The 15,649-nt window shown below is 42.8% G+C and overlaps 1 protein-coding gene across 2 annotated transcripts in view; it reads right to left on the reverse strand.

The window, feature by feature from the left end:
• ALG14 (ALG14 UDP-N-acetylglucosaminyltransferase subunit) overlaps nt 1-11,858 on the reverse strand; it is a 31,607-nt gene extending 19,749 nt beyond the window's left edge. For both annotated transcript variants that reach the window (XM_035123084.2, XM_035123083.2), the window contains exons 1-3: nt 11,706-11,858; nt 7,474-7,622; nt 3,959-4,081 (exon numbers count right to left, since the gene is read on the reverse strand). In XM_035123084.2, coding sequence (XP_034978975.1) covers nt 3,959-4,081; nt 7,474-7,622; nt 11,706-11,847 — 414 coding nt within the window. In that variant the 5' untranslated portion in view covers nt 11,848-11,858. The remainder of the gene's footprint in view (nt 1-3,958; nt 4,082-7,473; nt 7,623-11,705) is intronic.
• Between the last annotated feature and the right edge of the window lie 3,791 nt (nt 11,859-15,649).

Below are 15,649 nucleotides of genomic sequence, written 5' to 3' on the forward strand. Positions count from 1 at the left end.
GTTACCACCAAAGCCCTACTTGCAGGCAAGGCTGCTTGACTGCCACTTTTTCCCACAAAGTAATGTTGAGGGCAGCGCTTGCTGTATTTGCTTAATCTCGCATTCCTTGAGCTCCTCGGATTTCTTCTTGCCGTCGAGAGGAGTTTGGGAGGGCACAAGAATCTGCACAATCAGGTCTTGCTAGACGCAAGTGACTTTTCAAAAGCATTCCGAAATCCCACTGCTTCCCCATTAGCAGTGCAGTAGAAATAGAAGAACGACAGCAACAACAACCTGCCCACACCGATTAACGCCTAGTGTGTCCACAGATTCCAGCACAGCAACCGTGTCATTTGGGCCTCATTTGGTGCTTTTCTTGGTGTTTCCTATTTTTAACACCTTTGAAGTTGAGCTCCGTGGCAGATGCCTTTGACAGATGCTGTCAACTCGGAACCCCAACTTTTTTTTGTTCCACCCTCCTCTGAAGACTTTTTAAACCTTTGGGACCTGGTAGCCTGCCAAGGATCTTGTGCTCAGTAAACACAGTCTCACCCAAGCAGAGTTAAATATATGTTGTTGTTGAGGCGGCTTTCAAGCTCAAAGCTAGATACTCTGACTGATAAATGTCTGTGTAATAATATATTAAGCCAAGGCGTACGATAAAGGGGTTGTGCGCTGTTGCTCTTAAAAAAAGATGCAATACCTCAAAGTGTTCAGGGAGAACCTTATCAAACAATACACAGCTTTCCCTTTCAATTGTTATCAGATGCTCTTTCCCAAGACACTTTAAAAGAGGCGGCAGTTAACATCTCTAACGTCGGTTTTACGACAGAAAGCCGTTGGTGGCGCCTCCCTTACGAATGGATTATTTTTTCTCCAGCTATTTACATTAACTGGTTTTCACCTTCAAAGCCTTGGGTGATCTGAGTCAGAGTTATCTGAAGGACAACTTACACCTGTATCCACCTGCCCACACGCAATGATTAAGAATGGAGGTCCTCTGATAGCAGCCAACTGGAAAGGGGACAAAATTCCATCCATTGGAGAATGGAGATCGAAGCTACTAGAATTTCTTGATATGGCTCAATTAACAGATAAGTTAAGGGGAAATTCGAAACAAAAATTTCTGGAAAAATGGGGAAAATTTAGGAAATATTTACAAGAATATTATAACAATGACGAAATCTTTATGGCTGCCTTGAATTGATTGGTATAGAAAAATGATTCAGTTAATTGGGTATGATCAGTATAAGTGTGTACAAAAGAACTAACAGAATTCTGAAGAGAAAAGACGGTACATAGAACAACTAAATGAGTCGCACGGCAATAAGCGACCGGAAGTCAGGGGTATTAACATGATTTAATGACTTAAAGTTGAATATGTTATATTGTAGAAATTATGGTTTGGTGGGGGGAGTAAAAAAAAAAGGATGTATTATTTGTTTACCTTATGTTAGAAATTAGGAATCACAGTAAAGGTAGTAGGAAAAAGAGACAAGAAACCGTAAAATTGATTATTATTTTTTATTGATATTGCTTTGTAGTTTTGTTTTAATTGTATGAAGTATTCTTTTGCATTATATCTGTAATTTACCTTCAATAAACTTAAAAAAAAAAAAGAATGGAGGTCCTCTTGGTTTGCATACCACTGCAGCCAGTGAAATACGTCACAGGGCCCTCTCTGTGGTAGCCCCACGACTCTGAAATTTGTTGCCAGCTGACCTCTGGAAAGCGACCATGCTCCAGACCTTCAGAAGCTTTTTGAATATGTATTTGTTTTGGGTGGCCGGTGCATCCTTTGGTGCTTTTCTATTGGTGCCCCTTCTAGCTGAACTGCAGTGATGGAAGTGGTAATGAACCTATTACCCTTGGGGTGTTGTTGAACGCCAGTTCCCGTCACTCAGTAGGACCGATGGTCAGGGACTACAACTGCGGGTTCCCCACCACTAAACGAGATGATTTGACTCCGCATAAGGCAGCTGCATGTGTTCAGATGAGCGCTCAAAAGCATCTCGTATACATTATTTCAGCAATCCTAACCAAAACAGTCTTGCCAGCCCTATACCACAGGCATTAAGACAGGAGTGGGAGGAGAGAAAGAGCCGATTGCTTACAGCCACCTATAGAAAATCACGGAAGAGGAGAGATTTGAACCGGGGACACCCATAGCCACAATGCACACCACTTCACAAGCCAGTCTACAAGTTGCTCTAAATCAAAGCACCTGAGTGATGCTGCTGTGGCTGAGCACAGAGTGTATTCAGTTTCACTATGCATTGGCAAAACTCCATTCTGTTGCAACAAGAGTCCCTTTTTTAAAACACACACACACACACACACACACACACACACACAGAGGAGATTTTAGTGCAAAGTCCATGAGGCACTCTGGCACCAGCTGTGTATTTTTTGGCACTGCTATTTCAAGCAAAAAAGCTATACAGAAGTTAAACCATCACTAAGTTACCCGCCCATACCCTTTCTCCTTTGACTTTTTCCACATCATCTCCTCCAGCAATGTAATGGTCTGTTTGATTTTCCAGACAATTTCCCTTAGGATGGAAACTCAATACAATTGATGCTAATTAAACGGAGCCATCGCTGTAACAAGGCAATGTCCTAATGTACTTGTCGTATAAAGACGGTCTGTTTCATTTGAATTAAGGCATTTTGCTTCCTCTTTAATGAAAAGCAAAAATCAATGTATGGGGAAGAAACGGGGAACAGGGATGGGCTCACAAAGGTCTCTCCTTTGTTTTCTTTCATACTCTGGTCAGCAACTAGCTTTACGGAAGAATCACTTTGAAGTCTGGAAAGTGTTCCACCCCCTCTGACTTTGCAACGGACCGTCAACAAGCCCCACTCTGTTCCCACATTGCTCTTCTGGGTGTGTGGGGGGGGGGGGAGGGCGCCAGATAGAAAGAAAAGTTAGAAAGAAAAGTTAGACAGAAAGAAAAGTTACCTTGAACAGTTACCTTTTTAGAACGTTGTTATTACAACGTGGCACAAGCTTCTCCTAGCAGACTATCTAACCTCATCTGAGGTCCAATTTAGCACTGCCTATGAGAAAGCTTTGCCATTTTACAAAAAAAAGCTTCTTAAAAATTATGGCAAAATTCCAACACCAAGGAAGCAGACGTCTGCTTGTGTGACAGGAGTTTCCCTTCATCTTCTTTCCCCTACAGGTTTTGTGGTCCTCCAAATCTGCTCTGCCTGGTCGCCCAGCTGCCCAGAGCAGATTTATGGGGTACCTTGAAGAGAGATAATCCATTCTAAATAGGGTGCCTGCTCTGCTGGCAGGCAGGCATTGTTGGATTTCACTTTTAGTCTCAAGGTACCATCAGACACACTTCTTTCTCTTTATTACAGATGAATAGAAGACAATCAGAGTTTTCATACTGTATAAACAGGAATGTTGAGTCTACTTGTTGTTCAGTAGCACCCCATGATCCCACCAAGCGAGGCACAAAGGACACCTATTTAGTATGGAAGAACAGGGTGCCTCTGAGCACATGAGCCGAAGGAATTTGTTTTTAGTAGAAAAACTGAGGCGAGTTCACAGTCCTTTCAAAAACTTCACTCCTGGTTAGCCTTCTTATTGTAGCAAACTAATAAAAAAGTCACGTTGTTGTTGCTATTGTTAAACAAGTTTCAACTGGAAATCCTTGTTATCTGGCCGCAAATCACTGCAATATCTTCCATTAGATCCTGATCTAACTTCTGCCACCTTTGATATAAATCAGCTAGACAGACTGATAATACCCTGTTTCATGAGTACCCCCACTGCCACTTTGAAACTAGCCTGAAAATGTGACATTGCACAAGAGAGCTGCTTAAAGGTTGGGGGAAGTAAACCCTGCAGGAATCAGTCCTAAATTTGTATGCATATTTAGAGGTTTGTTATCTCCGAATAGCTATTTCCTTTTGGAACAGACAAGGCATTTCTTCATTATTTGTCTGCAACAGTTGTTTTACATACCAAATCTGGCTTGAGTCTGAAGGTCAAAGGGAGAGAGTAAAACATGGAACGCAGAGTCGTCAGCACAGAGGAGCTCCACAACTGACGGACCTCCCGGCTTCTGGGAATGCGGTGGAGGGTGAACTTGGAAAACAAGGAAATAAATTGACAGATTTACACAAGATGACTTGTGACAGTTAGCACATAGTTCCACAAGGCTGCTGCTATCTTTGTTTGTTGCACACCACCCATTCACAAAAAAAGGAATAGATACAAGAGATTGTATTGGGTTGGGCTTGTGGCTGTAGCCTCCAGATTGCAACCTATTTCCTTGTTCCAAAGGAGCAAGTTCTCCATTTGCAAAAGAGAGCACACAGATGCCCTGACATTTCACAGGATTTTCACCCCTCCCCTGCAATCAGCATCCGACACATGCTTTTAAACACATGATGAATATGAGTGCAAGACCCGAACATGGCAGCACAGATGCATAAACCACTTGGAAAATGCAAGCAAATATCTCTCTTCTTACTTTTCAAACAGTGCTCAAACTCTGCAGTTTATGCAGCACAAGAACAATTGTCTTATCGCTCCACCTAGTGGACAGTAAGGTGAATTGCTAGCAATAGATGGTGTTTAACTGAAGTCTTCTGAGTTTCCTATTAAAAGTGTTTTGCTCTAATCTTGCCTTGCAAAGTATCCTCCCAATTCCTGCATCACTTTGTGTCATAAGTTAGGACACAGGTCCATACACCTTTTTGCCAAAGTTAGTACAAAACTAATCCCCACCAAGGTATGCTTGACTTCACAATGATTACTAAGGTGAAACAACAATGGAAGTTGCAGCTCAGACGTAATGCTAACCATAATTTAGTGTTGCAAAAATGAGCCTCAGAAACCCTCATGCTTGCACACTCTTCCTTACACCCAACAAGGAAGACTTTAGAAGTTTTTGCTTTTGCTTAGTGTGTCTATCAAACTCTAATCTATAGTTACTCTTTTCTATGGTTGGCTGGAAGAAGAAGAAGAAGAAGAAGAAGAAGAAGAAGAAGAAGAAGAAGAAGAAGAAGAAGAAGAAGAAGAAGAAGAAGAAGAAGAAGAAGAAGAAGAAGAAGAAGAAGAAGGAGGAGGAGGAGGAGGAGGAGGAGGAGGAGGAGGAGGAGGAGGGGGAGTTTGGATTTGGTATCCTTCTTTATCACTACCATAAGGAGTCTCAAAGCAGCTAACATTCTCCTTTCCCTTCCTCCCCCACAACAAACACTCTGTGAGGTGAGTGAGGCTGAGAGACTTCAGAGAAGTGTGACTAGCTCAAGGTCACACAGCAGCTGCATGTGGAGGAGCAGGGACGCGAACCCGGTTCACCAGATTACTAATCCACTGCTCTTAACCACTACACCACATGTGTGTAGGGTTACAGTTTTACAGGACAAGCCGATATAGGTCTACTCAGATTAAAGTCCTATTGAGTTCAGTGAGACTTACTCCCACGTGAATGCAATAGGATTGCATCCTTAACTGCTTGGTGCTGCAGTCCTGTACCTACTTCCCTGGGAACAAAACCCACTGAACTCAATAGGACTTAACTTCAGTGTAGATGTGCACAGAAGTGCACCATAAAACTCACAGAAGTGTTGGAAGGGACCACAGGGGTCATCTAGCCCAACCCCCTGCAATGCAGGAACCTTTTGCCCAATGTGGAACTTAAACCCACAGCCCTGAGATCAAGAGTCTTCTGCTCTACCAACTGAGCTACCAGGGCAGATATGACTAACCCACTATGATATCTTTAATCAAGTGGCAGACCTTATATAAATTCAGATAAACAATATTTTGAAATCTACTTTTTATTCCATTTCATCTTTTCCCCTGATAAAATTGCTCGTTATACATGGATGGGGGCGAAATTCCTTCTTCCAATTTCATGGAGAGGACAAACGCTAAAACAAAAAAGAAAGAAAGAAATGTATGCCCTCCGAGTGGGAACAAAAATTCCTCCTCGGAGATCTGAGACAGAACAGTGATGTGGTTCAATGACTTGAGTTCTCCGCGGAGTCGTAACCCTTAGAACTGATAGGTACTAGATCAGACGACAACCCCCCCCCCACCACCACCAAAAGCAATCTCATATTGTAATAAACGTTACAAAGTAAAAGACGCTTTAGTGGAGATAAGCCCAAGCCTGAAACCTCAACCGAAAACAAAACAAAACACGGCATAGAAGCATGTTAACAATAACAAAATTTAAAACCTTCAGAAGCAGGTCCAACTGAAACAAAGCTTTCGTTTTCCTGAGTTTGGGTTACACAGAACTTGTTAAGATACTTAAAAGGAAACAGATGTATGTTGACATGCATTTATAAAAGATCCTATCTGGTGCCACCCTTCTTTCTGATACTTTTGTTAGTAATTGCATGTAGCAAGAGATTAAAGAGAAATATTTCTTTGTGTTGTCCCCGTCCCCCCCCCCCCCGCCAGCCTCAGTTTGTCTTCATTGTGCAAGATGCGCTGGGAAATGTCTATTTCCCATGCTGAACTGATTAAAACAGAGTTGCTGGCTAAGCTGTAGTGAGGAAAAGCTTGGCCATGTTTCATACATGTGCTGAAGTCACATACAGAGCTAGGAACATGCATGTAACATCCCGAGCCTACCAGGGCTTGCTAGGCAAGCACACCTAGGGTTTGGGATGGTGCTACCAGCAGCTATGCCAACACAAAGCATGACCTTGCTCTGGTGCTGCAGCCGCATTATAGTGGAACTGCAGGGAGATGTGCTTGTGCAAATGGCATTGGCAGATGTGCCACATTTTTCACTCTACTCAATGGACAGAAGACCCTTATTGATATGAAATCCTTCTCAGGTACAGGGAAACAAAGCTCATACGTTTAGATCACTTTTACCACTGGTTCTTAAACCTGCAGTCCATTGATGACCAATGATCCCTCATGCATTTTCAGGAGGCTCCTAAGCTGTCAATGGAAAGAGAGAGAAGGAAAGGCTGGAAGTCTCTTTGAACCTTCTGCCACATTCTGAAAATAGGCAAGCCCTTTTTTTCTGGGAAAAGTACAAACTGAAAAATGAAAAGCAACTTGTCTTTTCAAGCCACTCCAGCAGACATTTTAAAAAGAGACCTCTGACTGTGTGCACATTTCTCCCTGGTGTACAGAATTATTATTATTATTATTATTATTATTAATGAGAACAAACAGTAATTGATTATAATCCCCAAATCTATACATGTTTACTTGGAAATGCCTCGCTGATTTCAGCGAGGGCTTATCTTAAAAGCAGGAGTGGCTAATCTTTTTTGGCCTGAGTGAAAGCCACATTCACCCTTGGCTAACTTTTGGGTTCGTGAGTAAAAGGTAAGATTCAATAAAGATAAAAGCATAAAGAAGCAATTCAGCAGGATTAATTGAAAAGCAAAGTGCTTGGAACTACAGATATGGCGCCCAATGAAAATCATGCTGATAAGCGATTTAAGTCACCATTTTGGCACGTGAAATATAAAGTTATCAATAAACGTGTCACAACTTACCAAGGAATTGGAGGTTTCAGCTCTTTGTTGTTCAAAAGAACGGATTTTTTCTTCACTCATCTTGTCTGAATCAGCCAAAACATAATGTCTAGGAGAGTATGTCTGGGACAGGCTACTAAGTAACCTCAAGATTTCTGTAGTGTGCCCTCCTGAAAAACACAAATGCGAAGGTGGCTTGTGAGAGATCAGCGAACTGCAAGACTCTGATCAACTGGAGAGTGACGTGTGTTGATGACTGATAGATCAAATCCCATAGAGATAACTTTCATGTCATATCAAAGCACAATGCTTTTCATTTCAGTCATTTCACATTTCCCCCTCTCAGTCAACTAGTGTCTGAACTGCCAAATGTTTTCCATATGTATGTACTCCAACTCTAGTTCATTTCTGTTTTGTAAAAAGTTACGTTTACGGGGCCAGTGGGCTTGGGCCTACCTAAAAGAAAAATCATATATGCAAACATACTAGAAAATTGTTTTGGGGTTTACAAACTTCTTTTTCCTACTACTACTAACTGACTGGGTTTCCTGTGGCAAATTTACATTGTCTATATTTGCAAGAAGCATTCTACTATTGCGATGCTGCTGTCCGTTTTAGAAGGGAACCAATATTTAAATCACGATTTAAATCACGATTTAAATCACTAGTCAGTAAGGCTTGATTTAAATCATAGTTGATTTAAATCATAAAGACTAATTCTTGTGGTATAACTTTAATATGCAAGTAGATGAAGATTTTTAGAATAACAACTTTTCATATTAGTTTTTTTATCCCCAGTTTAATAGGTTAATCATTCATATTTGGACAACTTTACTGTTGTACTTAGGAAGGAGAAAAATAATCATTACCTTAATAATAACAATTTAAATAGATTTATTCAACTGAAACAATAACATTTCAGCAATTGTTATTTGCTTAAACAAACATCCATGTTTGTTAACTAATTTGGCTAAACAAAAACAAAATATATATATTTTAAGAAACTTAGACTGTCAGCCCAGCCTACACATGAAAAACTTAAAATACTGTCCACTCCAAACAATCAGAAAAATATTGTTTCTATTCTATTCACTGAACTTCTTGAAACTTAGCACTGAAGGGGTTGCTTCTGTATTCATAGGTTTGTAGAACAATAGGATTAAGGTCTTTTTCTCAACTCTGTTCATGTTATAACATTTTTGCTGTGAAGAAGACGCATGTGATCTCTGTTGAGTCAAAATTCAGTTTTGAGAACTGCAAAAGTAAACCAAGCACCTGTGATAATATCTTGTAGGCAGAGAAACTGCCCAATAATCTTACAAAAACCTCTGGAAGAGCATGACATTGTGAATGGATTAATGGAATTTATTTACCCCAAAAATTAAACATATACAACCTTATACTACATAATTAAAAAACTAATCTTTATTTCATGATGGAATAACCTTTGGATGGTAATATGTTTTCCTCAAAAAGCATTTTATTTTAAAAAAAATCCAATTTAAATAAAAAATATCGATTTAAATCAAAAAAATCCGATTTAAATAAAAAAAAAAATCCGATTTTTATTTATTTATTTATTTTTAAAATCATTGATTTTTATCCACTCTGTTTGTGCCTCTGAACATTAGTTCAGAGAGGGGAGATTCCTCTTGCACTCATGTCCAACATCTGGGCTTTCATAGCCATGTGGTTATGGCCGCTGTGAGTACAGGATTCAGGACTAAACGAGCCTTTTGTGTGATCCAGCAGAGCTTTTCTTATGCTCCTTTGATCCATCCCACTCGGTATTGTCTACGCTGATTGACAGCTGCTCTTTGAGGGTTTCAAAAAGGTCTCTCCTGGTTGTGCCTGGAGGACACTGAGGATTAAATGTGGGACCTTCTGCATGTAAAACACTGAGAAATACCCTTTACCCAGATGCTGCTGAATTTAACAGTATATTCATACTGTGCTACGCTATTGAAACTAACCAATAGCCTAACCTGCTGCTATGCTGACTCCCTCCACAGAGCCAGCGCTGGGTGGTGGTGGTTAGGGTGTCAGACTAGGACCTGGGAGACCAGGGTTCAAATCCTCGCTCAGCCATGAAGCTCCCTGGGTGACCTAGGGCCAGTCAATGCCTCCCAGCCTAACCTACCTCACAGGGTTGTTGTGGGGATTAAATGAGGAGAACCCTTGTATGCTGCTTTGAGCTCCTTACAAGAAAAAGGGTGGGTGTAAATGCAATAAATGAATGAATGAATATCTATTCCGTGAATAGATAAATGAAGCAGGATTCTCATGCTATTCATAGTTATCTTGAAGGGAGAACTTCAGTACGGCGCAGCTTTCCCATCAAAGCCCCACGACAGCGGGAGACGCAAGTGGAAAGAATATTCACGTATATAGCAATTAGATAAACAAGATCACCGCTGTGCATGGGTCTGGCTACCCAACTTACATCCTTTAAACTCAAGACTCTGTAATCACATGGCCCCTTCATCCTCTGGCACAGAGTAAGCCATGCCATTAGGCAGGGCGAGTTTATCCACCTTGGTGTAGGTTTGGCCCATGAGATTTTGCTACCTGAGACGATGGACAAGGTGACACCTCCCCACCCCTACTCAATGAACAGAAGCCATTCAGTTGGTTCTTACCACAGTATCCTCCACACCAGGCTACTTAGGGAGCACAGGGCAGGCTCCATGGTAGACACAAATAGGAAGCTGCCTCATACACTTACTGGCAGCCAGACTCCAGGATTTTAGACAGGGTCTCTACCAGCCCTACCTGGAGATTCCATGGATAGAATCTAGGACCTTCCTCATGTAAAGCAGGTGCTCTACCATCGAGCTGTGGTGCTTCCCAAAAGCTATCCTTTCACACCTTGCTGGGGCACACTCACAATTCATTTATATATTTCATAAAATGTATACACTGCTTGTTTGGTTTTTTAAAACAAACAAACCTGAAAGTGATTTTAAAAAATAAAAAACTGCTTTCTGATGTGGTCATCTCACCAGACATTTTGATTTGTAAATTAATTAGCTTATTATTGGTGCATTTTAATTTTCTGTCATGGGCAACTATGTGCTTCGGAGCGTCTCTGTATCACCTACTCTTTATAGAAGGAACAGCACATCTCTATTTCAGAGAAGATATTATTATCGGATTGACTGAGATGAGCTTGTGCTTCGCCTGCAAGTGTTCACGCGTGCATCAAATGCAGCTTGGTGTCAGCCATCTGCCATGAGGCTTACGCTACAGGACAAAGGACTTCAAGGTGGTGGGACATCTGCATTCATACCGGTAAGCATGCAGCTGTCACAAATGCTGCACATTACAAATGCAGCATACAAACCCCGTGTTACAACAGCTAAGCTGGCTACTGGTCTGTTTCTGCACACCGTTCAAGGTGCTGGTTATGACTTACAAAGTCCTATAAGGCTTAGGTCCAACTTAACTGAGACGGCATTCCCTCATACAAACCTGCCCAAGGTCTGAGATCTTCCAGGGAGGCCTTTCTCTCAGTCCTGCCACTCTCACAGACATGCTTGGTAGGGGTGTGATATAAGGCCTTCTCTGTACCTGCTCCCGGACTTTGGAACTCCCTGCCAAGAGAAGCTGGACTAACTCCCTCCTTGTTATTCTTCCTCCAGCTGCTGAAGACCTTCTTATCCCAACAGGTTTTTGGGGACAGAGTGTTTTGAATTAAAGGGCTGGGGCCATGCTGTTTTCACGGTAATTATCTGTATATGCTTAGTAAATTATATTTTATTTGAATATATTATATTATATTATATTAATGTCTGGTTGTTGTTTTTAATGTTTGATTTCCATTGTTCTTATTTTATCTGTAAGCTGCCTTGAGTCTCTGTCTGGGGAAAAGGCGGAATAAATAAATTAATAATAATAATACAGCCGCAATGCACGTGGCACCAGTATTTGCCCTCAACAGCAGCGAGAAGGGTTCTGTAAGATGCTTTCCGGCTTTGCATCCCCTTCAGCTAAAACTACAGTCATTTTACCTGGGAGACTTATAAACTGATTCGAGGCTCCTCACGGTGGTTCCCCGAAACCAAATGCACGAACCTCAGGTCCGTGCAAACCTCTGCCCACTGTATGAACTACAAATCCCAGGATGCCTCGCTCCAAAGAACGCTTGGGGGAACCTTGCCACTGTGCTTGCTGGGTATTGTAGTCCGGGTGGACTAGGCCGCGCTTAGCTATACAAAGCGCGGAGCGGGCAAACTCCGCCGTCTCTTTCTTACCAGAACCGGCAACCACCAAGAGGCTGACGGCGGCGTTACGTGGGACACGCGCTCGCCTCGTCCGGAAGAACCGCGCGGCGAAGAGAAGCGACAAGAAGAAAAGGAAAGCTGCGATGCCCAGAGTCGCCCAGGAAGACTCCATGGGGAAGACAGTAGCGAGGGCGGGGGACTACGGGAGCCGAAGCAGCTCAAAAATATTCAAGCGTCGCCTTGCCACCCACCGTTTGCGAATCGTCCACACCGCCACCTGTTTTCTTTTCTTTTTTCCCCAGGCAGCGCCTATAGGTAGATGGAGATAATGTTTATTTCAAAAGGGGAACGTTTCCTGGAACTAACAAGAAGGTTTTCCATTTTCGAAACAGGAATGTTTAGAAATGTGTAGGGTGAGAATTGTACTGTCCATAGTTATGCTGATATTATGTTTTTAATCAGTGCTTTTTTTCCTGGGGTATGCAGAGGTACGCATACACCTAAACTTTTAGTGAATCTTTGTACTTTTGTCCATTTATTTATTTTTCCCAATTTGAACTATAAAATGGTGATTTTCTTGAGTCAAAATAAGAGTACCAGTACCCCTAAACATTTTTTAAGTAAAAAAGCACTGGTTTTAATGCACAAAACCTGTTCCTAAATCCTTAAATCTGGAGAGGAAGTTTTGAGTCCAGCAAAAGATATTCTTACCTTTGTGGAAGGAAATTCAGTAACAAGGACTAGAGAACCCGTGGCCCTCCAGCTGTTTGTTTATTTTATTTACCTTCTATCTCACCTCTTTCTCACTTTTTGTCCTACCCTTTCCCCCTCCAAGGCGCTCAAGGTGCTGTGCATGGTTCTCTTCCTCCTCATTTAATCCTCACAAAAAATAATAATCCTGTGAGGCTGAGAGGCAATGACTGGCCCAAGGCCACCCAGTGAGCTTCATGGCCAAGTGGGGATTTGAACTGTGGTCCTCCCGGTGCTAGTCTGACACTCTAACAACTGTTGGACTCCCCTCAGCCCCAGCCAACATGGCAAATTATCGGGGATGATGGGATGATGGGAATGTGGTTCATCATAGGTTCCCCACAATTGACAAACACTGCTGCCTATCAATACACATCTTTAATGTCTCACAGACTTGGTTAAAGTTTAACTTGTGCCCCTTTGCTGTCCTACATCCCTAATGTGTTTCTTTGCTATAGCCTTGTTCACCTTGAATAACAATAATTTCCCACCCTGCTTGTGTCCAAAGACAGCAGCCTTATTGCAACATGATCTTCCACCTTAGGAGTTTACTTCCCTAGAGTTGGTTTCATGCATCTGGTGAATTAAGCTCTTGCCTCCCAAATTTCATGCCACAATAAAGCTTCAGTCCTAAACATACTATCTAGGAAGGGAGTAATCTTCATTGAACACTCTGGAATTTGCTTCTGATTAAAAGCCTGTTGTAGGATTTTTCTTTAAGACATACCTATGCTCACAAGGGAACAAAGTCCTAAAGCACAGTGGATCTTAAGGTACCCCTGACCATTAGGTCCAGTCGCGGATGACTCTGGGGTTGCGGTGCTCATCTCACTCTATAGGCCGAGGGAGCCGGTGTTTGTCTGCAGACAGCTTCCGGGTCATGTGGCCAGCATGACAAAGCCGCTTCTAGCGAACCTGAGCAGCGCACGGAAACGCCGTTTACCTCCCTCCCTGAGCGGTACCTATTCATCTACTTGCACTTTGACATGCTTTCAAACCACTAGGTGGGCAGGAGCTGGGACCGAACAATGGGAGCTCACCCCATCGCAGGGATTTGAACTGCCAACCTCCTGGTTGGCAAGCCCTAGGCTCAGTGGTTTAGACCACAGCACCACCCACATCCCACAGTGGATCTTACTCCATACTAAACGTAAACAGCTTTGGAATTGGGCTGCACTGTCTCTTAAGATGCCACAAAATATGTCCCAAAATATGTCACAAAAGATGCCCCATCCCCACCCCTCCCCACCCCTTCTCTACATAAGTGCCTGGAAACTTCCATTTCACTGTATCTGAAGAAGTGTGCATGCACACGAAAGCTCATACCAAAATAAAAACTTAGTTGGTCTTTAAGGTGCTACTGAAGGAATTTTTTTATTTTACTTCGATCCAGACCAACACGGCTACCTACCTGTAAACAAAATTCACTGTTTTTGTGATATCAGGTGATCACAGCTGTTTTCAGGAATTTATGTTTCCATATTGCTCACCTTCCCAAGTAGTGAGTCTAGGCCTTTAGACTGTGGGAGAAGAAACTCTATTGCCTGCCAGGAATGAAAGTCTGAAAACCAGCCAGGTGACATGTGACGTGATTTTCAGTCATGGTATTACAAAAGCCAGGAGGTATCTTGTTGCAGAATGTACGCTGTACTTAGTAATAATTACGTTAGTGTGTGGTACCTTGATGAAACCAAAGCATCTAGTCATGGCTCCAGAAATTACCTTTCCACCTTAATGTGGAATCTCAAGACTATTTTTTGTACCTTAATTTGTTTTGGGCAAGGGCCCTAAAACTTAGTTTGAACCTGAGACTCTCCCTTGTCACCATCTTACAGAAATCATACACTGCCAAAGAAGCAGCAGGAAGTTGCCTTTGAAGTACTTTTTCATGGCAAAAGAAACCACATTTTTGCATTATGGAACTTTTTAAAGAAAGCAAAACTTTATTATATATTAAGTTCATTTTAGCTGTAGCATCCGGATTGGAAGAAAAGCTCTCCTAGAGCCAATGCTGGATTTACGTATAAGCTAAACAAGCTATAGCTTAGGGTCCCACTCTCTTGCCCCCCCCCAACAATTAAAGGAAACAAAACTGGATGTACATTTCCAAAATATAAGATAAAAAACAAATAAAATAAAACCTACATACAGCAACAGTGGCAATTGGTTTTAGATACCTATTAGGTCCATAAATTACCATATAGCATATATTCAACACAAAAAACGGCGACAATTTGCTGTTGACAAAGTACAGCTGGACATAAAAAGCTGGACCTTCAGTAGCTTAGGGCAGGGGTTGGCAAAGTTTTTGTGGCTTGGGCCGGTTCACAGTCCCGCAGATGCTGTGGTGGGCTGGAGTGTGTGCACACACAGGCACGCACAAATGCTATTTCCGGCGCTCCTTCCAGCCCGGAGGAGGCATGTCCAGCTTCCTATTGGCTGCAGGAGCTCCCTGCAGCCAATGGGAAGCCGGCCAGCGTCGCAGAAGGTGGTTCCCGCTCTGCTCTGTGCCGGTTTAGCGCGGTGCACGGGAGCTGACCGAGTGGGCAGCGGGGGTCCATGGGCTGGTTAAATGACCCCCACAGGCTGCTTGTGGCCCATGGGCCATAGGTTGCCGAACCCTGGCTTAGGGCCTCATCAAACCTAAATCCAGCCCTGCCTTGAGTGCATTAAATCAGGTGGAGAATCTTTTTCCTATGAAGAACCACTGAAAAGGAAACAGGGCTTATGAGCTGGGAGAGTCAGTGGCAGAGAGAAGTTCAGAATCAGAGGCAGAGTCTGGAGCAGGAGAGTAGGAGGAGGGGGGCCAAGAGGCGAAGATGAGTCAGGCTGCTGAAGAGTCATGGGTGTCTCCCCCTCCAGCTGTGACAAGCTCACCTCCCCGCTGGTCTCCCAGAACCAGGAGAGGCATGAAGAGTGTGGATAATAAGTTAGCTTCACATGTGCACAGTCTCAGATTGCTTGGGGAAAACCCTAGAGAAGAGGGGACTTAGGTAGTTGTGGGGAGACAGGGACCTTCAGTCTCAGCAACCACTTCATGGGGACAAGACCTTTCGGAGATGAGTTGCAGATCCTGTTTTTTCTAATAGAGAGTTAACTCCAACTTGCTCAGTGTGATTTACTGCTGGCTCACTACTGTCGGGTAAAGTGGTTATATTGCTTAACTAGGATAGGGATGAGGTCTTTCTATCTGGCTCTGGGGACTCTCCTCAGGCCACACCCCT

This window comes from Zootoca vivipara, chromosome 7 (genome assembly GCF_963506605.1).
Source record: "Zootoca vivipara chromosome 7, rZooViv1.1, whole genome shotgun sequence".
Lineage (NCBI taxonomy): Eukaryota > Metazoa > Chordata > Lepidosauria > Squamata > Lacertidae > Zootoca > Zootoca vivipara.